Raw genomic sequence first — 27,470 nt, 5'->3', positions numbered from 1 at the left:
CATCCTGTTGGTGTTGATTCAGCTCATTCATTTTCAGGTGGGTTTTTTTTTTGTCTACTTCTTGTCAATCTTCTTCCCATTCCCACCAGCTTAAGTTTCTGTCCCCACCCCCATCCTCACTGTCCCCACCCCATCCTCACTGTCCCCACCCCCATCCTCACTGTCCCCACCCCATCCTCACTGTCCCCACACCCCATCCTCACTGTCCCCTCCCCCATCCTCACTATGTCCCCTCCCCTTTCTTCTTTCAGTTTTTGTATGGATTGTAAGCTCTGAGGGGACTCTAGAATGTGGCCTGCAGAACAGGACCCAGTGCTCTGAAGGGGATCTCATGAGCTCAACTCCCCCTCCTCCCTGAAGCCCTCCCAACCTCTCAAGCACCCATCTCTCTCCTTTCTCTTAAAGTCCTAATGTACTTAGTGTGGTTTCTCAAAGTGGAACATTTAAGTGTTTTCTGATTGTTTCCTTTGACCACTGCGGGGTCTGGCTGAAGGCAAAGCAGGCAGGTACACTAGAACGTGGTGAATTCACACTCTGGGGATGGACCTTTAAATCTTGTGAGACCTTGAGTAAATTACTTAAAGGTCCCTTTCAATTCTAAAACTATGACCTTCTACTTGCATGACATGAAATCAATACAGTTTTTAATTTGAAAGTTGCCTGAGAATAGCCGGAAGTAGACGTATAAAATAACAATCTGTATTTAAATAGAACCTTAAGATGTACTGAGTTTAAGAATTGCCCCTGTTTTACAGATGAGGAAACTGATGCCCTGAGAGACTTGTCTTTGACCAACAATTTAGCTTTGTACACAGCCTGAAGTGTGTGTGTGTGGGGGGGGGGGGGGGAAAGATCAATTATTTTATCCACCTGCGTTAGCTGTTCAATATAAACCCAAGAACCAATAGCCCAAGTCTATCTGCTAGAGAAAAAGGGACAAATAAATTGTGTTTTGAAGAGACCCCCCATTAGCCTGAAGAGAGCACAATTCAAAGTTACATGGGGAGCTGACAACAAAGACAGAAAAAGATTGCAGAAGTCCTCATTCTCCACCCCCAAGTCTCACACCCCTACTCTTATCCCACTGTTCTTACCACCAAACCCCATCCTCCTTCCAAGTATGGCAACAAACCATTGAGTTAGAAAAGTCCACATGGCATGAAGATTCTTAACAGACATGGAGGCAAGGCTTACTGTCACCTAAAAATTCCTTTTGGGGGCGGCTAGGTGGCGTAGTGGATAAAGCACAGGCCTTGGAATCAGGAGCACCTAGGTTCAAATCCGGTCTCAGACACTTAATAATTACCTAGCTGTGTGGCCTTGGGCATTTACCTTGCAAAAAAAAAATCTAAAAAAAAATTCCTTTTGACTTGCCACAAGACATACATTTTTTTTTCCCTTGGGCTTTTCTTGTATTTGTTTTTTTTAAAAAAAACATTTATTAACTCTCCCTCATCCTTTCCCCCCTACCATTAATTGAGCAATAATAACAACAAAACAAAATTAAAGCCATCATAGCAAAGATTCCTAGTCCAGCAAAACAAATTCCCAAATTTTCTAAGTTTCATTCTGCATTTTAATTCCATCAGTTCTGGCAAGAGACAGACTGCTGGTTTATTCTCCAGTGCTCAGGTTTCCTGATTTATCTTTGCATTTATCCAAGTTTTTAGGGGTTTCTCTTGCATTTTCAACTCTACTTTCTAATGGAGTGAGATAGAGAGGTGTGTCCAGACTTCTTCTAAGAACACCAATTCCCTTTTACTCATGACCCTTCCATCTCTTTTCAACCTGGTCACAACTCTGCACATGCTACATATCCATTTGTATTTTTTAGAGTAAAACTTCATGGATCTCTTCAAAGCAACCATTTCTTCCTTTTTTTCCTTTAAAGGAATCTTAAGGTTATTTTCTCCAGTTTCTCCTTCCCCATCATTCCAATTTTCCCCAGCTCATTTCCAGATGAGGGACATCTCATGTCCTCACTGATTCATCTTCCCTTATCAGAAAAGCACTTTTGAGCAGCTTTCATTAACATTGAAATGCTCCCACAGGACATGGGGTGAATTCCCAACTTGAGGTCTGGCAGATGATGAGCTCTGCACCATTGGAAAAAATCACAAGACTGATCCAAGTTTCGGGTCCAAGATCCAAGAGTTTGCTAGCTCTCCTTTTGCTTTTCCAGGGTCTCTCCAGGGCTTTCCTCCCAGCGTGTGCTGCTTCCATCTCTGCTGGCCACCAACCTCATTGCTTTATGAGGCATCAGCAGTTCCTCTTTTGCCACACAAAGACAAGGCACCTTTGAACTCTCCTTGTTCTTCCAAGAATCCCAATTACCTCATAGGACTCTGCTACAGCCTACAATCCGCAGGGTTCTGTTATCTAGGTCAGCAGGCAAAGGGGCAACCATGTGATATGGATAGATAAGCCTGCAGTAAGATTAGCCTGTTCCAGCATGAGGAGCCACATTTGCAAGATAGAACCAAACTCTCCAAACATTCACTGGCTGCTCCTGGGTGGCCTCTAAGACTGAGATCTGGTGCCACTGTCCTCATGCCCACCCACTCCAGCCAGGCCATGCCTTCCTCTAACATGAGTCAGTGACAGAAGTGAGGCCCAGGCCTGATGCGTTGCCTCAGTGACATGTCAATGCTTTCCAGAGAAGTGGGGTTCCACCAGGAAACCTTCAGCATATACAAACCAGCCCTCACCAGGGCTTGCTGGTCGCACTCCCCAGCTCTTCCCCCAAGCAATTTCTCAAGAGTTGGTTTGTCTGCTGCTTTGGAAACCATAACAAAGGCTCAAAGGAAGACCAGGAAAGGGAGAGAAGAGGTGAAATTAGGCCCATTTGCTTATCTGCAACCTTATGAAGAGCTCCCTGCCAGGTTTCTCAAACAGGCTTTAGAAAAGTTGGATTCTAGTAAGATGAAGACAGTTGGCTTCGGACTGTGGGCTCTACAGGAAGAGAAGTCCATTTCCCCCTTCACAGAGACATAACAGACAAGCAGGAAGCTCTTCTGTCCGATTTCCAAATACTATTGCTCCTAATGGAAGTGACTTTTAGGTATGTTCCTGTTGCTATCTCCTTAACCCAGGCCTTAAAGTCACCTCCCCCTGGGATTGCTATGACAGTCCCTAGATGATCTCCCTGCTTGCTTCAAGTCTCTGTCAAGACCAAGGAAGTTTGAACTTTCCACAGACAGGTGGATATATACATCTTTATTTAAAAACATTGGGTTTCCTTTGCAATCCTTTGTATTTTATGTGTTTAAAAATGCTAATTTGGGAAGAAGTCTATGGGCTTCCAGAGGGGGTCTCTGACACACAAAAGGCTTAAGAAGCCCAGTTTGACACTAACCTTGACAAATCTTTTATCATTTCCCCATCTCCTACAATGTAAGATTAGCTCTGGAGCTGGAAGAGGCCTTAGAAAGGGAGCCCCAAATTGAATGACTTACCCAAGGTTACACAAGGTATCAGATCCCCAGCTCCAAGTTTGGAGCTCTTTCCACCAGCCCATGAAAATCTCCAATCTTTCAACTGGCTTTCTCCAAATCTACCTACTTAGGCTGGTCTTCTCGTTGTTCATCCTATTGTCATCCCTTCAATTTATTCCTCTTGCCTGGAATGCCAGCTTCTCAGTTTCCACTCTATGTCAATCCTACCCAGATATGAAGGTCCAGTTGCTCCCCAATCACACCTGCCCTCCTCTTGTATGGTCTGTACCCCAGCTTTGATATAGCCCTTGATTAGATAAACTTCAGTAGATCCACATTCTCATCTAGTGGGTATTGTTTCCAGCAATGCAGGTCAAACCCATCCATGTTCACACTTCTGGTCTTATCCCATCACTTTGGCTAGTTTTTAAGGTCCCTGAGAATAGAGGCCATAACTAATATCACTGTAACCCCAAAGTACCTCCTGTCCACTGACACCAGGTAACCCACCCTCAGGACAAACAGATCTGTGGCTGCTCTTGTTGCCAAGGCTACTGACCAAAGTCTCAGTGACTGTTTAAAAGATCACACAGACTGCTTTTTATGTTCATGGAAGCCCTCCCTGAAAAGGTCCACAGGAGTCTAAGCAGGAGCCACATTCACAGAGAACATAACTTCTCTCAGTTCCAGAATAAAATCAGCCAATGCCCTTGAGATTTTGAAGGTCAGAGCTACTGGTTTCCCTATACTCACAGCATAGGCAAAACCTTTGGAACAGAAAGGACACCAGTTAAAAAGGGTGACAGAGAAAGCTAAAGTTGTGGCTTCCCCCCAGGACACTCAGCTCTCCAGGTCCAACATGGTTTGGATACAGGAGAGAGAGAGAGAGAGAGAGAGAGAGAGAGAGAGAGAGAGAGAGAGAGAGAGAGAGAGAGAGAGAGAAGCACAGACACCTGAGGGACACTCATGCGGCTGATGACATGGTTCCAGAGGTGTGAGGGTCTGGAGAGAATTGGTAAAAGTTGCAAGGAAGCAAATTTCAGCTCAATGGAAGAATTTTCTGAAGTGTGGAGAGCTATTCAACAATGGAATGAGCTTCCTTATAAAATAGTGAGGCCTAGGAAGAACACAAATGGTGTATGGATAAGGGACTTGTCTTGGGAGTCATGAAGCCCTAAGTTCAAATCTGGTCTTAGGCATTTAGTATTGCAATGTATGACCCTGGACAAGTCACTTCACCTTCCTCAAAGGTGGAAAAGGAACATGCCTGAAAAATTCTCAACTTAATAACAATTCTTGCAATAAATTCTTGGAGGAAGAGTTTGAAATTAATACTTCAAATGACATTTGATCTATTCACTGATCCATGTGACCTCTTGTAGAATTCTGATCCTAATGTTGACATCTCAAACAAAAGCCTTGGAATTCTTTATTTAGACTTATGCCCCAAGTTGATTTTATTCTCTTGGTACAATTCTATTAAGCAAAGAAGTAGTGAAAGCATCTGACTGGTGCCCATGGTGGAGATGCTGCCCTCCTGGGGCAACTCTGGGATGAGACCTCTTGACTATTCTTGGCTAACAATACTTGTGATGCTCCCATTGCTTCAGAAGAGAAGAATGAGAACAAGACTTTCCTCACCAGGGAGCAACAAAAAGCAGAGAGAGCCAAGTGTGCTGTCTGGGGTCTGGGGGCTTCTCTGCGTCTTACAACAGCTAACCTTCAGGTGAGGTTGTGGGACCTGTGCTGCAGCGGGGTGGGGGGGGGAGCAGAGATGCAGGAGGAAGGATGAACAGTAAGGAGCCCCAAGGAGGGGTCCTGGGCTCTGCTCCCACCATGCCATGGGGACTGAGGAGGCACTGATGAACATTGGAGGCACAGGGAAATTAGCACCAAATGATGAGGAATTTAATCCTCACCAAAAAATGTTATTTCTCTGGTTTTCACCCTCCTCATCCTTCTGGATTTCCCAAATCTCTTCCTAAAGGACAGGACAACTGACTACAAGGCCACTGTGAGGAAACAGGAAACTTTCCCTTGGGAGAACCACTGTCCTGCCACCTCAGTCCCTGCTTTGGAGGTCATGGGGGGGGGGCATATCTACAGACCTTCAGATTGAGGCTTCTCCCTGGAGACCCACATTGCAAGGAAGGAGCAGATGACATTTCACATTCCAATGAAATAATTCAAAATTTACTGAAGGCCTAGTAGATAGGGGTACTGTGCTGGCACCATGGGGCTACGCCAAGGTAAGAGGCATAATTTATGACTTCAAGTCACTTATAGGAAAGGAACAAGATGAGAACAGAAACCTCATCTCCCTGCTCTTCAAAGAGGTCTGGACCTGAAGGCTGTTAACCAAGACATCAACCAAACAGCAAAGAGCACAGTTGGCCTGTGGATCTTGGGCCAAGAATGAGTCTAAAAACAGTCCCACGTGACACACATGAGTCTTTTATCTCAATTTCCCAACCCTCCAACATATATGAAACACTGGGATAAATACCAGCTTCCCCATATTCCAGGAAAACAATCCAAACTATTATCAGAGAACCTGACTATCTTCCACAGAGGCAGTGCTTAGTGAGGCAGCTAGAGAGGGTTGCCATCTGTACACCCAGAAGAACCCCAAAAGAAAGCCAAATGGCCTTGGATCCCTGCTCCTCTGTCCTACTGGCCAATCTGCTCCTGAGCAGGGAAACCAATACCAGGTAAGCAATGCTCCAGTCTAGCCTCAGGTTAGACCTGAGAATCCTCCAAGAGGCCCCTCATCATCCTGGCTACTTTCTGATTGCACATGGCCTGGGTATGATAGAGTAGACCTTGAGGGCTCAGCCCAGACTTCCCCAGGTCCAGATTTTATCAGCATTACTGTTTCTTCTCCCTGGAAAACTGGCTGAGCTCAGCCTGGTACATGAGCCACTTCTGGGATCAACTCTGGTGCAACAAGTCCCGCTCCAAGAGGATCTCTTTCACTTTACCCAAAATCGTCCAGACTTCAGCCATGGCCCCAAAACCTGAAAAGCAAAGACATGCAAAGTGAAATCTAAAAGGCTGCAGAAGCTCTGTGGCCTGCAGAGAAGTGACAGCCACACCTCTGCCATTCACTGGTGGCTTTTACTGAAGCCACATGAGCACCCCCAAATTCTAGGACTGGAAAAGGGGCCAGGAAAGCCATAATCCTGGTGCTATCCCCAACATACTGCCCCAAGAAGCCTGTGAAGAGCAGAATCCTTGGAGCGACCCACCCAGAGCCTCACTGGCCGACCCTCCCAATCTATCCAAGACTGGAGGCACCAGTCTAATAGGATGGGGGAAGAACAAGCTTTCCAGGACAGGACAAGTAGAAGCAATGGCTGGTCCAGACCCTAAGTGGGGGGCTCAGGAGGCCCTACCTTCATCTCCACATGCGAGTTTCTTAGCCACACATGGGATTTCAGTGTAGCCAAAGCTCTTTAGCAGTTCCACATGCTGGGTTGTGATGGGATGCTCCCACATGGCAGTGTTCATGGCTGGGCAGAAGAGAAGGGGCTTGGCTCGGTCCCAGGCCCGGATGACACAGGTCTGTGAGAAGGGGGTATAGTGCCACTTACCATGAGTTCTTGTCAAAAGACCTCTGACTCTAGTCAAGGACCCATCTCCCTACTCAGATAGAGGTTCCATTGCCTAGAACATCTTAACCTGCCCATATGACACTTGCCAGTTAAGATCCTCTTTGGATCTTAGTTGACCTCTTTACTTTCAGGTACATTAGCCCTTTGGCCTGGAACATCTCTTCTTTCCTCTGCTTGGGTAAGCTCCTCTGCTCCCTCAAGCCCCACCTTTTCCAGGAAGCTTCCACAGATGGCAACCCTCCCAGGAACTCTCCTTTTGATCTCTTCATGCACTTAGGATTTTTAATCATCTGACACTCAGTAAACAGTGTCTCATATTCTTTGTTAACTAATACATGAGGATCATGTCTTGTGATCCCTACTCCACAGGAAGCTCCTTAGTAGTAATGATAACTCATTTACCCAGAACTTTAGTCTCTACAAAGTACCTTCCTCATGACCACCTGAGAGAGAGAGAGAGAGAGGCTGCACCTAGAACTTGCCCCACCCATAGAGGGAACCTGAGAAGTTCAATTATAGACCTCAAACTCACATCCCTTAACTAGGAAGGCAGAGTTATTTATTTCCACTGGGCCAATCTGCTTTTCTTTTCCCATCTTCCCACAAGATGGTATAGGAATTCAGTAATTACTAGGGCATCAGTCACTCCTCCTCCTCCTAATCTTTCCCCTAAGTTTGTCCCCAGCTCAAAGAGGCTAAACCCATGTAGGACTTCCCCTGGGCAATGGATTACTTGTCCCAGGATCCCAGCTACAGAACTGGAAGGGACCTTGGCAGTTATTCATCTAATCTGCACTTTACGGATGAGGAACCAGAGATGGCAAGGTTAGCCATGGCAGAGTCAGGATTCATACCAGGATTCTTCCCATTGTCCTCTACCACCATACCCTAGAGGCCTCCAGCTAGAGAAGCCTTCCACCACTGCAAACCATACAATTAGAGGCTGGGTGGCTGACAGGTCTCCAGGCCATCTCACCAGGGGTGGTAAGACACAGCAAAGGCTCCCAAAGGGAACACACCAGCAGCTTCTCTGGAGGAAAGGGAGGCCATAAGAGCTCCCTTTTATTTACATGTTATACTTTATGAAGAATGATTCTCCTAACAGCTCTGAAAGATAAATAATGCAAGTAGATGGAGCAGGAGCCATGAATGCAGCAGCCATCATACCACATTTGATGTAGCTACTTAAGCTACAGAGAAAGATGGAGACAGAGAGAGATAGAAATGTCCTTAATGAAGAGCTACCCCAGAAGGTGGGCCCTGGGCTAGCCTCTGCAGGCTTATCAAGCCATCAGTAACCACTGGAGAAGCACCTGTCCTGTGCCAAGCCCTAGAGATACAAGAAGAGCAAAGGAGAATGCCTGCCCTCTGGGAGCTTACAATCGAATGTAGCTGTCCACTCCCTTGCTGAAGGATCCTAGAGCACGGGAACAAGATGATCTCAAAGCCCTTCTAACTCTGTGTGCAGTGACGCAGGAGCTACCCAATTTCCTCCTCCTCCCCATCACTCTGGGCTTCAGTGGTCTGTCTGCTATAGTCCCTGATGGGAAGGCTAATGGGGGACACCATGATGAGGGTGTCACACTAGGAGCAGAAAGCAGGTTCAGGACCTGTTTCTATTCAGAGGAGGAGCCAGAATAGAGCAGACACCCTCAGCTACTGGGGTTGATCTTGGACTCCAAGGGTCCACCCAGCAGGATGGAAGAGTAGACTGCCACCTCTGCCAACCTTCTTTAAAAACCTATCTCAAGCCCCAGAATTTCCCACTGGTCTCCACCAATAAAACAATGGAAAGATGTGCAGTGAATGAGCAGTTTCAGTTGCATTTCCTCTTGGCTCCCAGCCATGCTTCTTCTGCAGAACCTGCCTGGGATCCTGCACCAACCCTTTCCATTTGAACCACTCAGGGAGCAGCCTCTCAGCATACACCCTTTCTGGCAGGAACCCCAAGCACCCACTCTTCTTAATCTCTCTCCAGAGCAGAATCAGGCCCCCAAATCCATGCACTGCTCCCAATCACACAGTGCTCAGAAGGCAGAAAGTTAGGTGATTCACCCCCACCATGTCATTTTCTGAAAAATCACCATCCCCCCCATTAGCAGGGCACCTTGGCTCTGAGAGGGAAGCATGCTAGACCAGGGCAGGAAGACTGGGATTCCAAGAAGGAGACCTAGGTTGTAGTCTGGGCCCTACGTTATCTCTGGGAATCTCAGTTAATCTCTTATGTGACATGAAAAGCATTCATTACTACCAACCTAAATGGGGGCATCAAGAGGCATGGAAACATCCCCTGGGCAGAAGCTCTGATCTTCTTACAAAAAAATGGACCTTGATGAACCCCCAATGTGAAATGAGACTCACTGCTTCATAGGACCTTTTCCCACACTATCAATTCTTACCCAAATATAATCGTTGACCACAAGATTCCCCTACCCCACGGGCATCCAGCCACATGGCCACGTCCTGTGCAGTCCACACTTTTTGTATGCATGAAGCTCTCCCTAAGAACACCAGGATATCCTTTCCAGGACAAGAGTTTCCTTGAAGCCCTTAGGTCTCTGACAAGCCTAACTTCCTAAAGTCTGCGTGTCTTGCTTTTGCTCCCCCTCCCCCACACACATTCTATTAGATGACATATCTAGCTCTCTCCCTCTCTACCATGCCAAAATTACTTATTCTAAGTGACACAGAATCTGCTCCATAGAACAGTGGCTAAAACTTCAAGCTAAACAGAGAGAGCAGTTGGGTGTTTGAGTAAGGGCTGAGAGGAAGTCAACATGCTTATCTGATCTCACATATGTATTTTCAGACCATACTGATCAAGTGGAGATGAAAGGGGAAGCCAGTGGGTGGGGAGAAGAGGGAAAGTGGAGGGGGGAGATATAAAATGGTGGAAAGAAAGAAAAGGCCATGCAGGGTGGCCCACGCTTGCTATCCTTACTGCCAGGGAGGTGGAAAGCACAGGAAGACCTCAGGAGTCCTGAGCTGCAGCCCTAGGTGTCCACACTAAATGTGGTATCGTTATGGAAAGCACTCATGGTGGGGTAAGCCTCCAGGTTGTTTGAGAAGGTGGAAACTGTTCCAGGTCAGAAATGAAGCAAGTCAGGGAGGCTAGGTGGCATAGTAGATAAAGCACCGGCCTTGGAGTCAGGAGTACCTGGGTTCAAATCCGGCCTCAGACACTTAATAATTCCCTAGCTGTGTGGCCTTGGGCAAGCCACTTAACCCCGTTTGCCTTGCAAAAACCTTTAAAAAAAAAAAGAACAGAAATGAAGCAAGTCAACAAGTGGATGAGACCCACTGAGAGCCCCTGTGCCATCACCCGGATAGAGACAGGGAGCGCCAGGCTTTAACAATTTGTTTTAAAAAATAATGAAATGGCATATCAGCAAGAGTGAGAAAGAGACAGAGACAGACAGAGACACAGAAAGGAGAGAGAGAGAGAGTGACAGAGAGAGACAGAGACAGAGAGAGACAGAGATATGGAGAGAGAGAGACAGAGACAGACACAGAAAGGAGAGAGACAAAGAGAGAGAGAGACAGAGAGAGAGAGAGAGACAGAGAGAGACAGAGAGAGACATGGAGAGAGAAAGACAGAGAGAGAGAGCATGCCAATCATAGAGGGTCCAAAACAGAGTATAGAAAAAAGTGACAAAGCATGATGGATCATGCTGTTGGCATGTCTGTTCATCAGCCAGTTAGTCTATTTACCTTCCTGCACACAAAGGGAATAAGATCTGAGGAATGAGCCCTTTCTCCTGAGGCAAGAAGAGGCACCAACAATCACAGGATCTGGGGGCCCCTGTTGCACTGATCATAGAGGTTGATAGCATCAAGAGTGACACTGTCAATTCAATAGGAAGGCAGGGGTACAAGGGGTCACTCACCAACAAGTTGTCACAGATGCCACTGGCCACCTTTCCCAGTGTGTTAGCATCAAGAGGGGCAACTACCATGAGGTCTGCCCATCTCCGAAGGTCAATATGCAGGACAGGGTCTGAGCGGCATGTCCACATCTGAAAATGGGAAGTCATTTCGTTCAAATCTGGCACACCCTTCTTAGATGCCTATTATGTAAAATTTCTGTGCTGGGCAGAGAAAAGCCCTGAACTCAGGGAGTTTGCATTCTGCCAGGACACTGAGGGTACAGGGCCCGGCATTTTATAATAGAGACTAATAATAAGGCTTTGCCAGATTGCATCAGAAATACACAGGCATGAACAGGAGAGCACCTACCTTTTCCCTTAGGTGTGCATGTGCACTCCAGGGAAAGCAAAAGCTGCTGGGTCAAAGGCTTTAGTTGCAGGTGTTCTTCACCTTGAAAGAACTCCTGAGGGCACAGAGGGGGAAAAAATACCTCTTTGTTTTCACTTACTGCCAAATGAAATTTAACATTTCCTTCAATTAGGAATACGGACAACCAACATCCTTCTTAGAAGGACTCAGGCTTCCACCTGCCTGCCAAAGTAGTCTACACCACTGAAAAGCTTCAGAACCTCTGCCTAGAAAGAGGAGGCTGGGAACCCAAACATGCTTCATCCCCCCCCACCCCCCTTTCTTAAATTTGTTTTTTATTCTTGAGGGAACTCAAGAATTGTGTCATTTCCTTTCCATTTCCATTTCCATTCAATCTTGGATTTGCATTCTTCAGGTGCTGGAGACAGTGTAGAGAAAAGACTGCCCTCAGAAGCCAACACTGCCCAGGTTCAGCATTTAGACCGCAGGGGATACTCTTCCCAGTGGGGGAGCTCCAAGTCTGCTGGGGTTTTTGAGCCATTGGAAGGAGGGGGAGAGACAAGGGAGTGAATGTTCAAGGGAAGGGAGGCGGCTGAGACAACTGCATATTTTGTGGACCAAGTAGCATTTTTCTGGGTCTAAAGGCTTAAAAAACCTCTTAGCAGAGCTGCCTACAGCCTCTGCTTTAAGGCTGAGGATCAGACGGTGGAATTCCCTACTGTATGATATGAGAAACGTGCAGACAGGATGAGGGAAAGAACTGGATGAACTCAGGATAGTGAAGACAGTTTTAAGTGATGTGGACAAAGATGCAAACTGAGCTCCTTCGTGGCTTCAACAACCAAGATAAGGAGAAGGGGACTCAACTTCAGAGGTCAAAGTCCTGCACCTGGAAGCAGGCCCTGCACTTCTGGGCTCTGAGTGACTTGAAGCCCCAGAGCACAGCCGTGGATAGCTTGGGATGTCGTTTCCATGTTTCTTTTGCACATGAGAGGCTGACCACCAGCACGTGTCTGGACCATCTGTTCTGCTCTGGCAGTGCTCAGGAGAATGGCTATGAATGGAACGGAGCAGGAACTGTAAGGAGTTTGGACCCCAGCCCCAAAACACTGACCTCCCATTCATCAGAGTCACTATAGATGGTAACAGGAACATCACAAGGGTTGTAGAAATGTTTTGCTCTCTCCGTAGTCAACACTGCCACTTCCAACTGTCGGTGGAAAAAGAGGAAGGAGGAAGAGAGAAGAGAAAACAGGCTCTTACAGGTCTGAAGGTACGAGAGGGTTGCAGGCCCCATGTGATGATTTCCCCACGCCCCCACAACCCATCCTCACATTGGCACAGCACTTCCTCTGCCGCCCTAAGGTCAGATCCCACCAGGTGCCTGTGGTTTCAGTTCCCCATCTAAGGGGAGGCGAGTGGGTTGGGCTACTGAGCTGTTGAGGAATGAGTCACAAGGTTCCTGGTGTATATAAATTAGCAATCGCCCATCACATTAGCACAGGGAGGCAGAGGAGCAGGAACAAGAGAGAGGGCTCCTCTGAAAGGGGATTTGGGAGGCACAGCCTCTGGAGTCAGGAGCTGAGGTCAAAAGCAGCCTCAGACCCTGGGGGAGTCACTTAGCCCAGACTGCCTCAAAAAAACAAAAACAAAAAAATACGAAAAAAAGTGACATAGAAGAACCCCCTAGCTTCACTGCTGAGACTTCTCAGAAGCAGAAACCCTAACAGTTAACATTAGGATTTTGTCCCTCTTGGACAAACAGTGGTAGAGGGGTTGCGGAAAGAAAAGCACACAAGTATGGGGCAGCTAGGTGGAGCAGTGGATAGAGCAGGAAGATAGGAGTTTGAATTTGGTCTCAGATACTTCCTACTTACTAGCTATGTGACCTTAGGCAAGTCACTTAACTCCATGGCCCCCCAAAAAACAAAAAACAAAAAAACAAAAAAAAAAACCACACAAATGTACTATTGATGGGTTTATAAAAGGATTCAAATATTCTGGAAAGTCACATATTTGGAGTCACATAAAAAATGAGTTTAAAATTCTATTCCAGGGGGTGGCTAGGTGGCACAGTGGATAGAGCACTGGCCTTGGAGTCAGGAATACCTGAGTTCAAATCCAGACTCAGACACTTAATAATTACCTAGCTGTATGGCCTTGGGCGAGCCACTTAACCCCCTTGCCTTATAAAAACTAAAAAAAAAAAAAAAAAAAAAAATCTATTCCACTGCTAGGTAAAAATCCTAAGGCCAAAGAAAGAGAAAAAAGGACCCACAGATACCAAATATTCACAGAAGTATTCTATGACAGGAAAAAACTGGAAAGAAATTAGATGTCCATGTATTAGGAAACATGAATATAAATGATTACTGTGCTGAAAGAAACAATGAGCCTCAAGAGACAGATAAGTAGATAAAAGGGAAGGAAGTGAGCTAAGAAAACCAGATATACAATGACTATAATACTACTACTACTAGGAGTCTATGGAATTGAAGAGGACCTCACCCACCAACCAAGTGACTGGAGGCGTGAGATGCACAATCATGTTTATTATAGTGAGGGGTCTGCTATGCAAGGTGTCGTTCTCACTTGCCTTCACCAGAAATTTTCCACCCCTTGGCCTGATTTATAAGAAACAATACTATCGGAGATGATCTGCTCTGTGTCTCAAATTGGTTTTACTTGCTCCCACATCAGTGAATCACTGCAGAGCATCATCAACACTGGGCAAGCACCAGCATGTGACACTTGGCAACAGAATGCAATAACCTGATAAATCCTAACCTGTATCTCAATGGACTAATTGTCAGTACGGCCTTGGTTTCTCTTCTTCCCATATCGATGAGGCACCACAGCACATTCCCAATGCTAGTCAAGATGATATAAGTTGAAAGAATGACAAGAAAACTATGAAAACTGAGTGGTATTAATATCACTAAAGGCAAAAAAGATATGAAAAGCTATCTCCTGTCTCCCCCTGTTCCTCTGCAGGGATTGGGGCCCACAGGCATAGAACATAGCATACCATATCAGACTTTCTTAAAGTTATAAATTGGTTTTGTTCAACCCTCCCCCCCCCCTTTTAGCCTTTGTTTAAGCCAAGGATACTCTCTAGCAGGGGGTAGAAAGCAGAGGAAAATGTAGGTGACATAAAGCAAAAGATATCATTAAAAATCTATTTTAAAAGGAAATGTGCCTCTCCAGATAAACTAGGGAAGTTTGATCACATGAGATTGAAAAGCTTTTGCATGAACAAAATCAATTAGGATAAGAAGAGAAACTGTCAACTCAGGAAAAAAATTCTTTGCATCAACTGTCTCTGATAAGGTTTGATACCAAAAGTATAGAAAGAAGAACCTAACACAAAAAAAATCAAGAATCACTCCCCTTGATAAGGAAACCAAGGACAGAAATAAACAGTTCTCCAAAGAAGAATTGCAAATTATAAGCAACTATATGTAAGACTACCCCAAATCACTAATAAGAGAAATGCAAATCAAAACAAGTCTGAGGTGTCACCTCCTATAGATATTCCTTTGGCAAAAACAACAGAAGACAGGAATAGTCAATGCAATATGAGTTAAGGTAGGCTGGGGAAACCAGTACACTGCTCTTGGCTGGTTCAAAAATTGTGTACAGGAATTTGAATTTATGTCTAAAAAGTAACTACAACATCCATACCCTTTGACCTAGCAATCCCATTGTTAGACATGGCCAAAGAAGATCAAAGAGAGAAAGAAAAGTTCACCAAAACTCTTGACAGCAGCCTTTCTGTAGTAGATAAGGGCTGGTAGTGGTTCTTTCAATAGGGGATGGCTAAATCAATGTAGTAATATGAATGTAATGGAAGATTATTTTTTGTAAAAAATGAAGAGCATAGAGAAACATAGGAGGACATATGAATTGAGGCAAAGTGATATAAGAACCAATGACTCTAATGATGTAAACAGAAAGAACAATGTAGAAACAGTTAAGTACAACAACAAAACACCCTTAAAGTACTATGGACCAGGAACTGTCCTAAGAGCTGGAAAAACAAAGAAAGGCAAATAAATGCCCTGTTCCCAGGAGCTCTAAGCCACCTTAAACTTCATATGCAAGCAACAATGTACAAGAAATGCTAGGAGAAAACTCAGAAGGAAGAGGCTAACATGATGTGGGGTCAGGAAAGGCTTTATGCAGGAGAGTCTCTGTCTGGCACCAAGCAGAGGGTCAGTAAGGAATATGGCAGTGTGGAGACAGAGGCTTTCATCTGAGGAACAGCACCGAAGCCAGTGTCCCTGGACTCTGCAGGGGAATAAAGCGAAGGAAGACAGAAATGTAGAGAGAGGGAAGGTTAAAAGCGAAACAAAGAAATTTGTGGCTATTTTGGGCAAATGGCAAGCCACTGAAGCTTACTGAACAAGAAGATGAAGCAGTCAGACAGAAGCTTTAGAAACATCACTTTGGCAGCTGGGAGGAGGACAGACTGGACTGGAGAAAGATTTGAGGCAAGAAAACCAACCAGAAAACTGTTATAGTCTAGGCATGACTGAATGAGGAGTCTCTACCAAGGTGGAAGCAGCATTGGAGGATGGGGGGGGGGGGGTGGATTTATACAAAAGAATGTAAAATAAGTAGAATCAATAGGACTTGGTAACTGATTGGATATAAAAAGTAAGAGAATAAGGAACCAAGAAAGACACCTAAGTTGAGAGCTTGAGTAACTAGGAGGATACAGGTGACCTCAAGAGTAATAAGGGAATTAGAAAGAGGGAAGTATAAGATGAGTATATTTTGAGTATTAAGAAATAATTGGAAAGACAGTAGTTGTTTGTGTATGGGTCATGATAATAAAATAAAAACACTATCTACAGATAGGTGATTTACAGAGAGAGACTTGTAATACTAGACCTCGAACTATATCCAAAAAAATGGTAATCAAAACTATTTAGTACTTGTTTAAAAATATGTAAAAGATTAATGGTTCAGTAAGACTCATTGCAATTGAACAAAACAGATTTGTCTGATGAACACAAGAACCTGAATTACTTAAGTACTCTCTAAATGACAAAAACTGCTAGGAAAATTAGAAAACAATTTGGCAGAAAAATGTTTTAGACCAGTTTCTCATATCATACACCAGTAAACTCCAAATTGATGTATGATCTTAATAGGATACCATGATAGAACATCAGAGGAAGGCATTGGAAATGTACTTTTAGAAAAATTGGAACTTTTATTAAACAATGGCTACATTCAAAATTGTATTTCTTTTAAAATATTCTATAATTAGAAACCAGGAGGGATGGGAATTCAGGGAAGCCTGGAAGGATTTGCATGAACTGATGCTAAGTGAGATTGTACACCCTAACAGCAACATGGGAGAGATGATCAATCTTGATGGACTCGCTCATTCCATCAGTGCAACAATCAGGGACAATTTTGGGCTGTCTGCAATGGAGAATACCATCTGTATCCAGAGAAAGAATTATGGACTTTGAACAAAGACCAAAGACTATTACCGTCAAATTAGAAAAAAAAAGTTATTATGTTATTTTACTATCACATACTTCATTTTTCTTCCTTAAGGATATGATTTCTCTGTCATCACACTCAACTGAGATCAATGTATAACATGGAACCAATGTAAAGACTAACAGAATGCCTTCGGGAGGGGGTGAGGGAGGGAAGCAAGAATGGGGGAAAATTTGTAAAATTCAAAATAAATAAAATCTTCCTTAAAAAAATAATAAAATAAAATATTTTATAATTAAATCTAAATATTGGCTGGCCTCTGCCCAACTTTATCAAAATCAATCCCAAATAATTTGCAATTTCCTTGGAGGTGAGGTTCAGATCTTTTTTTTTAAACAACACTTAAGTCTAATAGAATAATGGGCAAAACCCATGGAACACAGAACTGACAGTCATGTGTGGTTTGAAGTCTGCCACTAAAATTTTATTCTGATGTCTCAGCATGGCTGAGGGATTCAATGAGAGCTCTCTCTCTACCAGAATCTATCAAGCAGGAAGGCTCTGGGCACAGACCCAGCAATGAACGAAGATCCCTACCAAATGAAGAGGGTGCATCTTTAAAGTGCTGATCAATTATCTGGCCACAGTGGTTCACACAATTTTCTACTAAGTTGTGGAGGGAATGTGCTAAACAATAGTGGAGGAAGTAACTTTTAAGAATATCATAGAACCATCATGGTGATTCAGTTCCTTTAAGCCAGATGTTCTTTTTTGTTTTTAAAGGTTTTATTTATTTTGAGTTTTACAATTTTCCCCCTAATCTTACTTCCCTCCCCCCACCCTCCACAGAAGACAATTTGCCAGTCTTTGCATTGGTTCCATGGTATACATTGATCCAAATTGAATGTGATGAGAGAGAAATCATATCCTTAAGGAAGAAACATAGAGAGCAAGATCAGACAATAAGATATCCGTTTGTTTGTTTTTTTTCTAAAGTAAAGGGAATAGTCCTTGGTCTTTGTTCAAACTCCACAATTCTTTCTCTGGATACAGATGGTATTCTCCATTGCAGACGGTCCCAAATTGTTCCCTGATTGTTACACTGATGGAATGTGCCAGTCCATCAAGATTGATCATTGCCCCATGTTGCTGTTAGGGTATACAATGTTTTTCTGGTTCTACTTGTCTCATTCAGCATCAGTTCATGCAAATCCTTCCAGGTTTCCCTGAATTCCCATCCCTCCTGGTTTCTAATAGAACAATAGTATTCCATGCCATACATATAACACAATTTGCTAAGCCATTCCCCAATTGAAGGACATTTACTTGATTTCCAATTCTTTGCCACCACAAACAGGGCTGCTATAAATATTTTTGTACAAGTGATGTTTTTACCCTATTTCATTATCTCTTCAGGGTGTATACCCAGTAGTGGCATTGTTGGATCAAAGGGTATGCACATTTTTATTGCCCTTTGGGCATAGTTCCAAATTGCTCTCCAGAAAGGCTGGATGAGTTCACAGTTCCACCAACAATGTAATAGTGTCCCTAACAACCCTTTTAACAATGATAATTGTCCTTTCTGGTCATATTGGCCAGTCTGAGAGGTGTGAGGTGGTACCTCAGAGAAGCTTTAATTTGTATTTCTCTATTAAGTAATGATTTAGAGTGATTTTTCATATGACTATGGATTGCTTTGATCTCCTCATCTGTAAATTGCCTTTGCATATCCTTTGACCATTTGTCAATTGGAGAATGGCCTTTTTTTAATTTGACTCAGTTCTCTGCATATTTTAAAAATGAGTCTCTTGTCAGAAACATTAGTTGTAAAGATTGTTTCCCAGTTTACTACATTTCTTTTGATCTTGGTTACAGTGGTTTTGTCTGTGCAAAAGCTTTTCAATTTAATATAATCAAAATCATCTAGTTTGTTTTTAGTGATGTTCTCCATCTCTTCCTTAGTCACAAACTGCTTCCCTTTCCATAGATCTGACAGGTAAACTACTCCTTGATCTTCTAGTTTGCTTATAATATTGCTTTTATGTCTAAATTCTGTATCCATTTTGATCTTATCTTGTTATAGGGTGTGAGGTGTTGGCCTAACCCAAGTTTCTTCCATACTAACTTCCAATTTTCCCAACAGTTTTTATTGAAGAGAGAGTTTTTATCTCAATAGCTTTGGGTTTATCAAACAGTAGATTATTATAATCATTTCCTGCTATTGCACCTAGTCTATTCCACTGGTCCACCACTCTATTTCTTAGCCAATACAAGACAGTTTTGATGACTGATGCTTTATAGTGTTCTTTTTTTTTAGGTTTTTGCAAGGCAAATGGGGTTAAGTGGCTTGCCCAAGACCACACAGCTAGGTAATTATCAAGTGTCTGAGACTGTATTTAACCCAGGTACTCCTGACTCCAAGGCCGGTACTTTATCCACTACGCCACCTATCCACCCCAGCCAGGTGTTCTTAATCTGGGGTCCACAGACTCACAAATAGATTTCAGGCCACCCTGATTTGAGGAACAAGCAAACTGAAATTAAATCTGGGATGAGCCATCCATCTTTGCTTTTGATGCAGATTGCATAGGCTGCAAAGAGAAGATTGAATGGAAGGCACCTGCACTCCGAAGTCTGAACTTTTGACTTCTACCTTCCAACCAAGCACTAGGCCTCCCTGCCTTCCAAGGAAACAAGCTTCCTATGGATTTTGAACAAAGTAAAAGAGACACTGACCAAAAAAAAAAAAAAGGTGAAAATGGCTTTTAACTTGGATCCCTGCAAAATGCAAAGCAAAGCAGAACAACTCCTCAAAACCACAGCCATGTAATTTGAGAAGTGATTGTGGCATGGTGGCATTCACTGCTTCCAGAAGAAATGGAAGCTTATATTGAAAATGCCACCCTGATTTGGGAGCAAAAGAAGAGCAAGGAAAAGAACCTCAAAACTCAGGACTGTTAGTCACAGAGGCAAGCATGGGGAGCCACATGGAACATTATGAAATCCTAATCCAGAGACCTGGTTCACTGACATTGGCAATGTCCTGTCAGTTCCACGCCAGGCTGGGAGGAGGGAGTGGCAAGCCAAGAAGTCTGAAGAAAAAGGGTCAGAGATGGATGGTCCTCCCAGCAAATTCACAGTAATCATGTCATACCCCTAAAAACTTTCTTATTCAGGAATCTCAAGCATTCCGTCTCCTGCCATGAACTCTACTATTCCCCTCAATGGTCTGAAAGACAGGAAACCACAGTTAAGGAGAAGTACAGAGGACTTAGAATCAGAAGAGCTTCAATCCTCACTCTGTTTAACCACCTGTGGGATCTTGTCACTGGGTGCCTCAGTGTCCTCATCTTTTTTGGGATTCCTCCCAGCTCTGATCTTATTGTGATCTTAAACAAGTGACTCAAGTTTCTGAGGTCTCAGTTCACTTTTATCCTCTCTTCTCCTTAGTCTCCCCATTGGGCCATCCTTCCCCTAAGGAAGATCAGGTCCAGTAGTCCAGAGATCACCATGACATTCTCTCCCTAAGTGAGGCTGAAGCTTACAGAAGCTATTAATGGAAAAATATTAAAAATATTTTTAAGGTTAGTGCAGTCGTGAATCCAAAAATACTTTTTCCCCACAGTTAGCTTGCATTTCTCCCCGCTCTTCTACAGCCCCCAAATCCCGTGTGCCCCAAATCATGACATGTAAGGTGGCCAGTGCTGGGTCACCATCAAATCAGGGTAGACATATCCCACTCTCAAAAGGGTACTTTTTCCAGCTGAATGGACCTGGGTCTCTGTGATCCCCAACTCAGTGCTGCCCTTCCATGAGTTATATACTCTGTGAGTTGTAAGTTAGGGTCTCTTCTCTTTCTTCTCTTTGCCTTCTTCCCCACTGCTTGCCAATAAAGATTTGTGCTGAACTGACGCATTGTTTTACATCCAGACTCATTAAGGGGTTGCTTTTCCCTGATATCTGGCTGGTTCATGGGCCTTGCTTTAGATGTGAACTGGGTCCCCACACAAGGACTTCACTGTGGGGAGCTGCCCCCAGGCTGGTGGACCACAGCACTGTGAGCCAGTTGTAGAAAGTAAGGACTGGCAGGCGAACCCAATGTCAACTCTTAATGCCAAAGGGCTGCCTCAAAGCACCCAGGAAATTTCTCATTCCTTATCCTGCAAGATTGAAGCTGACTAGCATTCCTATCTCCTCAGTGCCCTTTGTCCAGATAAGTGGATCTTCTGACTGGAGGGCCTCCATCTTAACCCAGTCTTCTCCCCAGCTACACAGCTTCTGATCTTCTCTGGCCTGCCCCCATGCTCCAGTTCCCCGCCCCCATCCCTCAGTTCTAGGTCCATTTTTCCTTTTATGAGCCTTCTTCTCTCATTATCTCCTGATACATAGTAGACACTTAATATGTTCTAATTAATTGACTGAGTTTGAATAGTATCATCTACAACATACCTGGTTTTCTGAAAAGTCCTTTCCTCTAACACTCTTAAGATTACTAAACTGGGGGGCACTGGCCCTGAAGTCAGGAGGACCTGAATTCAAATCCGACCTCAGACACTTAATAATTACCTAGCTGTGTGACCTTGGGCAAGTCATTTAACCCCATTGCCTTGCAAAAACAAACAAACAGGGGGTGGCTAGGTGGCACAGTGGATAGAGCATTGGCCTTGGAGTCAGGAGTACCTGGGTTCAAATCCAGTCTCAGACACTTAATAATTACCTAGCTGTGTGGCCTTGGGCAAGCCACTGAACCCCGTTCGCCTTGCAAAAAAAAAAACAACTTAAAAAAACAAACAAAAAGAAGGATTACTAAACAACCACAAAGCTGTACCTTGGAGAGCTCTCCCCACCCCCACCCCCATTTACCTCTAGACCCTGAGAGGAATAATGATCAAGATAGAAAGATCAAGGATTTGCTAAGTTCCAAGTGCCATGAGCAGGTCTTTTATCTATTTTGTGTCATGGATCTCTTTGGTAGTCTGGCAAAGCCTAAGGATCCCTTCTTAGCAGAATGTTTGTAAAAGTATAAGATAAAATACTTAGGGGCAGCTAGGTGGCACAGTGAATAGAACACCAGCCCTGAGTCAGGAGAATTTCAGTTCAAATCTGACCTCAGACACTTCATAACTGCCTAGATGTATGACCTTGGGCAAGTCACTTAACCCCACTGCCTTAAATAAATTAAAAAAAAATTTTTTTTAAAAGATAAAATACCTGGAGTAATAAAGGAAACCAGTCATGTTGAAACATCGTTATCAAAATATTTTTTAAAACAAGTTCACAGACCCAGGTTAAGAACTCCTGATCAAAAAGAAAGTAGAATAGTCTAAGTTTATATTTTTTCAGTAGCCAGTGAAGTTCCTCTCAATATGTAATGCAGCTGCTTACCCTCCTCCAATCTCTCCAAAACACAAGGGTAAACACAGAAGTCAAAATAATGGTTGTCAGCAAATATACAGGACTCTAAAGTTTGCCAAACACTTTACAAACATTATCTTATTTGAGCTTCACAAGACACTTGGTGCTATTATTATCATTTTACAGAAGAGGAAAGAGGCAGACAATGGTTAAATGGCACATCCAGGGTCACACAGGATTTGAACACAGTCGTCCAAACTGGATTCTAGAGCTCTTTATACTTTGCCAGGTCTGTATCGCCTATTCAGCCAAGATATCACGTAACCAGGCAAATGGTCTATAATTTAAAGTTGGGCCTCACTTGTTTGACTTTTTCTGAGCAATGTAGATGAGGCCGATAACAGAAAAGAAGGATGCTACGTACATAGAATCCCAACTGGCCCTGGGGCTACTACATTAAGGCCCAGTAGTTGCAGCAGTAGCTATGTGGAACGAATTGAGGTATTGTTGCAAAGCTGCTTCTAGATCAACTAGAAAAGAAATGCGAATGTCACAGATCACTCTGGTCCTAGTAGGTTGCTGTCAGAGACGAGCTAACAAGAGGGGTCTTAAAGATTACTGCCAGCCTTGGTAACAAGTTCATCATGTCAAGCAGCTGGTATCTTGATCCACGAAAAAACAAAAATCAAAAACAACTCTACAGTCAGTGCTTCTTCTGCTCTCTTACTCCAAGGGTTCTGCACAGCTGTTCTGAGTGTTTTTCTCTTGTGCTCTGCAGTAATAACTGGAGTCATCTTTAAAAAAACAAAACAACAACAAAAAACCTTTTCTGGCATCTCTGCCTCTACAGCTCCAGTTATCTTCCCAGTCAGAAGATAGACAGGAGGAGCTCACAAAGAACACCTGCTCATTCAGACCTAGACTGTTTAAGTGTAAATTATGCTCAAGAACTCCCAAGTCCTGGTATCTAGCCCACCAGTCTAATCCAGGATGTGATCCCTTGGAATTTGCTGAGGTGGGCTAACCTCATCTACAAAAGTCACTTGTTGGGTTCCATCTGGGAGATTAGAATGCTAATTCCCCAATTAAGGGAGAGAAGCTTATCCTAAGGAAATTACCACTACAACTCTCCTCTCTCCAAGTGGAGACTGAAAGCCTTGAAGCCAAGAACTGGAAACAATCTAGAGATGAGTGGCAAGGAAACACAAAATGAGGAATAGGTTGGTTTCTCTTTCTGGTTCCTAATTTGATTAGCTTCATTAGAGCACAGCAAAGATGTGCTATCTGCCAATTTAAGGCAGCTGAGAAGACTGCCACCATTGACTGTGATCTAGACAAGAGTGCTACCAAAAAGATGCTCAAGAACTTCAGATCGAACTTCATGTAAGAATGGTGGCAAAGTGAATTCTGCAATGACCTATGAAGGTGCAAGCTTGTGATTCTACCACTATTGAGCAGCATTTACAGTCACACTGAATACAAGCAGGTCTCCTTAGTCAAGGGCAAGGGGAAGAGGCTAAAGGAAGTCTCTACTCTTCAAATTACTGAATAAGATGAGATGCTCATTGAAAGAAAAAATGTTTCAAGAAGGAAACAAAGAAGAAAGGATACCAGGAGGCAGACAAGACTCTAATCCAAATTAGGATGTCAGAAGGTAGAAGGGGTTAGGTATGGTATGCTATGGTATAGTAGGGTGGGTATAGTATGATGTGAAGGGTTTCCTATAAAGGGGAGCCACATAATTTCAGGAGAAAATAATTTCTTGTCCTCTAAGGGTGCTGATGTCCTGCCACAGGTGTCTCTTGGAGAGAGATCATACAGTGATGATCAGAGGAAGAAGAGGCAAGCAGCAGTCATCAGGGGTTTCCTAATAAGGGGCACGGGGGTGCCACTTGTCAATCGAACCCCCCAAAAAGAGATCTGCTCTCTTGCCAAAACATATATCCAAAATGTAAGTGAAAACACTTTTAGACTTGCCAAACCTGGTAACAACAACCCACACATGGTGATTCACGTAGGAACAAATTATATCATTAAAGGGAATCTCAAAAGAGTGTTAAGGATTTTATGTCCTTTGCCAAAAACTGAAGACTTTAGTGGCACAGGTGGTGTTGCCATTGTTTCTGCTGACTTACGATATGAAACTTGGAAGAGAAGTAAAATTGGAAAGTGAAATTCAGACAAGAAGGTAAAGGTTTTGGCCAAGAAGATGATGCTAGAAAATGGGATTTCAATTTCTGGATCACAGTTTAAGGCAAAAACATGACAGGCTCTTGAGGCTATATTATGCTGTTTGTGCCCAACAAGGACCAATCAAAAAACATCACTGGAATTTCTTCAATTTGACTAAAAGGATTTTAAACTGGAAAGGAAAAGGAAGGTAAAAAATACCCACAGAGGTAAACCATGTCTGTTCCTAGAGGGAGTAGCATAAGAAGATAAGAACAACAGAGAAGAGATCCAGCTATTCATGAGAAAAATCAAGAGGGTTGGAAAAACAAAATGATCACCCAGGGCCTCAGTTATCTATGTCCAAATGCACTAGGTGTGGGTAATAAAAAGACAAAAAATAAAATAAAATGACAAAAGCTGGAGGGGCATAAGTACACTAAGGCATTGTGGATAGAACTGTGAACCAGTTCAAACATTCTGGAAAGCAATTTGGAACTATGCCCCAAATGTTATTAAACTCTTCATAATCTTCAACCCAATGAGGAAGCTACTACCCCAGAGATCAAAGAAAGAAGAAAAGGAACCATAGTACAAAAATAGTTACAACTGCTCTTTTTAAGATGGCAAAGAATTAGAAACTGAGGGATTGTTCATAAACTAAGTGATGGCTGAACAATTTATGGTATATGAATGTGTATGGAATCCTACTGGGCACTAAGAAATGAGGAAGGGAATGGTTTCAGAAAAACTTGGGAAAACTTGAATGAAATGATACAAAGTGAAATAAGCAGAAACAGGAAAGTAATTCATATGCTAACAACAATTAACATAAAGATAATCAACTCCAACAATCTTAGTAACTGATCAACACAATGATTAACCACAGTTCCAAAGGATTCAAGATGGAACATGCTATCCAGCTCCAGATAGAGATTTAATGGAATCAGTACAGATTAAAGCATATTTTCTTCTTTTTTCCCCTTTTCTTGGAGGGGGAAGATGGTGAATAAGGAAATTTGATTTCTTTGACTATAAATTTTTGTAATGAGTTTTACTTTTCTTGCCTTCTCAATGGGAAGAAAAAAGGGGAGGGAGAGAATTTGAAACTGAAAATAAAAGTGATTTTTTTTTTAAAAAGTATATGGGGGTGGCTAAGTGGCATAGTGGATAAAGCACCAGCCTTGGAGTCAGGAGTACCTGGGTTCAAATCCGGCCTCAGACACTTAATAATTACCTAGCTGTGTGGCCTTGGGCAAGCCACTTAACCCCATTTGCCTTGCCAAAAAAAAAAAAAACCTAAAAAAAAAAGAAGTAAGAGACTTAAAGGATACTAAGGACTAGGGATACAATGAAATGTAAAAATCAGTTCCTGATCTCAGAAAGCTCCCAATCTAATTGGGGAGACAATATACAGACGACGATGTAAAGAAACTCTATAGATTGACCACACTAGAAGTAAACAATCTCACATAGTAACACAGTGTTCAATCAACAAAAGGATTCTCATTACTGGGGTGAAAGCACCCTATTTAATAAGAAAGTTTGGAAAACCAGAAAGAAGTTCAGCAGAATTTACATTTTGAACAATGCCCTTGCCATTTAGGCAATAAGTTCCAAATAGATACAAAGACTAGATACTAGTACCATTAGTACAAATAATGAGTCCTGGAAGGGGATCACCTTATTCAAATTTACACTGCCTATTTCCACTGGACTAGAAGCAATGACTAAGTTTTACATAATTTTAACTTTTAATTAGGTGACTCATTGTTTGCACTAATTGGAACTTCACTATAATAAAATCCAGGAGAAAGCAAGGAAACATTTCATAACTATTAATAAAAAGAGAATTTTTAATTAAATAAGATTGTAGAAGGACAAAATGGCCAATTTCAACTGATGTTTGACTTTTGTTATCAAAGAAGACCATGACATCAGGTGACAAGCATGTGAATTGGATTTGAGTTAGGGAGGGGTTGGGCTTAGTCACCAACTTCACTTTCTCCTCTGGAGACATCTGGGTCCAGTGGCCAGATAGGAATCAGGATGACTGGAGATGGCCCTAGATGAAAGTCAGTAAGGGTTATGTGTCACAGATTGTAAGCTATCAAGTGTCTGAGGCTGGATTCAAACTCTTGTTCTCCTGATTCCAAGGCCAATGCTTTATTTATTGCACCAACTAACTGTCCATTTAAATTACATAAATATGAAAGGAAAAGTATAGTTAGATAAGAAAAAAACTTTAGAGCATCTTCCATAAAGGTCTGATAGTAAAGGAATCAGATATACATATGAATACTTCTTTTACAACATGATCAACATGGAAATGTTTAACACAGTCATACATGTATAACCTATAGTAGATTGCTCTCTGTCAAAGGAAGAGGGGAAGAAAGAAAGGAGGGAGAAAAATGTGAAACTTAAAAGCCTACCCAAAAAATACTGAAAACAATCTTTGAGGGCAACAAAAACGTGCATCCCCTTTGATCCAGCAATATCACGACTAGGTCTATACCCTGAAGAGATAATGAAAAAGGGTAAAAACATAATTTGTACAAAAATATTCATAGCAGCCCTGTTTGTGGTGGCAAAGAATTGGAAATCAAGTAAATGTCCTTCAGTTGGGAATGGTTTAGCAAACAGTGGTATATGTATGTGATGGAACACTATTGTTCTATTAGAAACCAGGAGGGATGGGAATTTAGGGAAGCCTGGAAGGATTTGCATGAACTGATGCTGAGTGAGATGAGCAGAAGCAGACAAACACTGTACACCTTAACAGCAACATGGGGGCGATGATCAACCTTGATGGACTTGTTCATTCCATCAGTGCAACAGTCAGAGACAATTTGAGGCTCTCTGCAATGGAGGATACTGTCTGTATCCAGAGAAAGATTTAACTCAGCTCCTCCCTTCTGCAAGAGACCTTTCTAATTATTACCTCTAATTTAGAAAAAAAAAAACTGATATCTTATTGTCTGATCTTGCTATCTCTTATACTTTATGTTTCTTCTTTAAGGATATGATTTCTCTCTCATCATATTCAATTTGGATCAGTGTATACCAAGGAAACAATGTAAAGACTGACAAATTGCCTTCTGTGGGGCGGGGGGGGGAGTAAGATTAGGGGAAAAATTGTAAAATTCAAAATAAATAAAATCTTTTTTTTTTAGGTTTTTGCAAGGCAAATGGAGTTAAG

General features: G+C 42.9%; 1 protein-coding gene across 5 annotated transcripts in view; it reads right to left on the bottom strand.

Annotated features, from left to right (window-relative positions):
• Positions 1 to 256: 256 nt before the first annotated feature.
• PPCDC (phosphopantothenoylcysteine decarboxylase) overlaps positions 257 to 27,470 on the bottom strand; it is a 53,611-nt gene continuing 26,397 nt past the window's right edge. For all 5 annotated transcript variants that reach the window (XM_074232737.1, XM_074232739.1, XM_074232738.1 and 2 more), the window contains 4 exons: positions 12,399 to 12,494; positions 10,936 to 11,064; positions 6,830 to 6,998; positions 257 to 6,451 (listed from right to left, as the gene is read on the bottom strand). In XM_074232737.1, coding sequence (XP_074088838.1) covers positions 6,366 to 6,451; positions 6,830 to 6,998; positions 10,936 to 11,064; positions 12,399 to 12,494 — 480 coding nt within the window. In that variant the 3' untranslated portion in view covers positions 257 to 6,365. The remainder of the gene's footprint in view (positions 6,452 to 6,829; positions 6,999 to 10,935; positions 11,065 to 12,398; positions 12,495 to 27,470) is intronic.

Source organism: Macrotis lagotis, chromosome 4 (assembly GCF_037893015.1).
Source record: "Macrotis lagotis isolate mMagLag1 chromosome 4, bilby.v1.9.chrom.fasta, whole genome shotgun sequence".
NCBI lineage: Eukaryota > Metazoa > Chordata > Mammalia > Peramelemorphia > Peramelidae > Macrotis > Macrotis lagotis.
The sequence above is the reverse complement of the archived record's forward strand: the minus strand, read 5'-3'. Positions and strand labels throughout refer to the sequence as shown.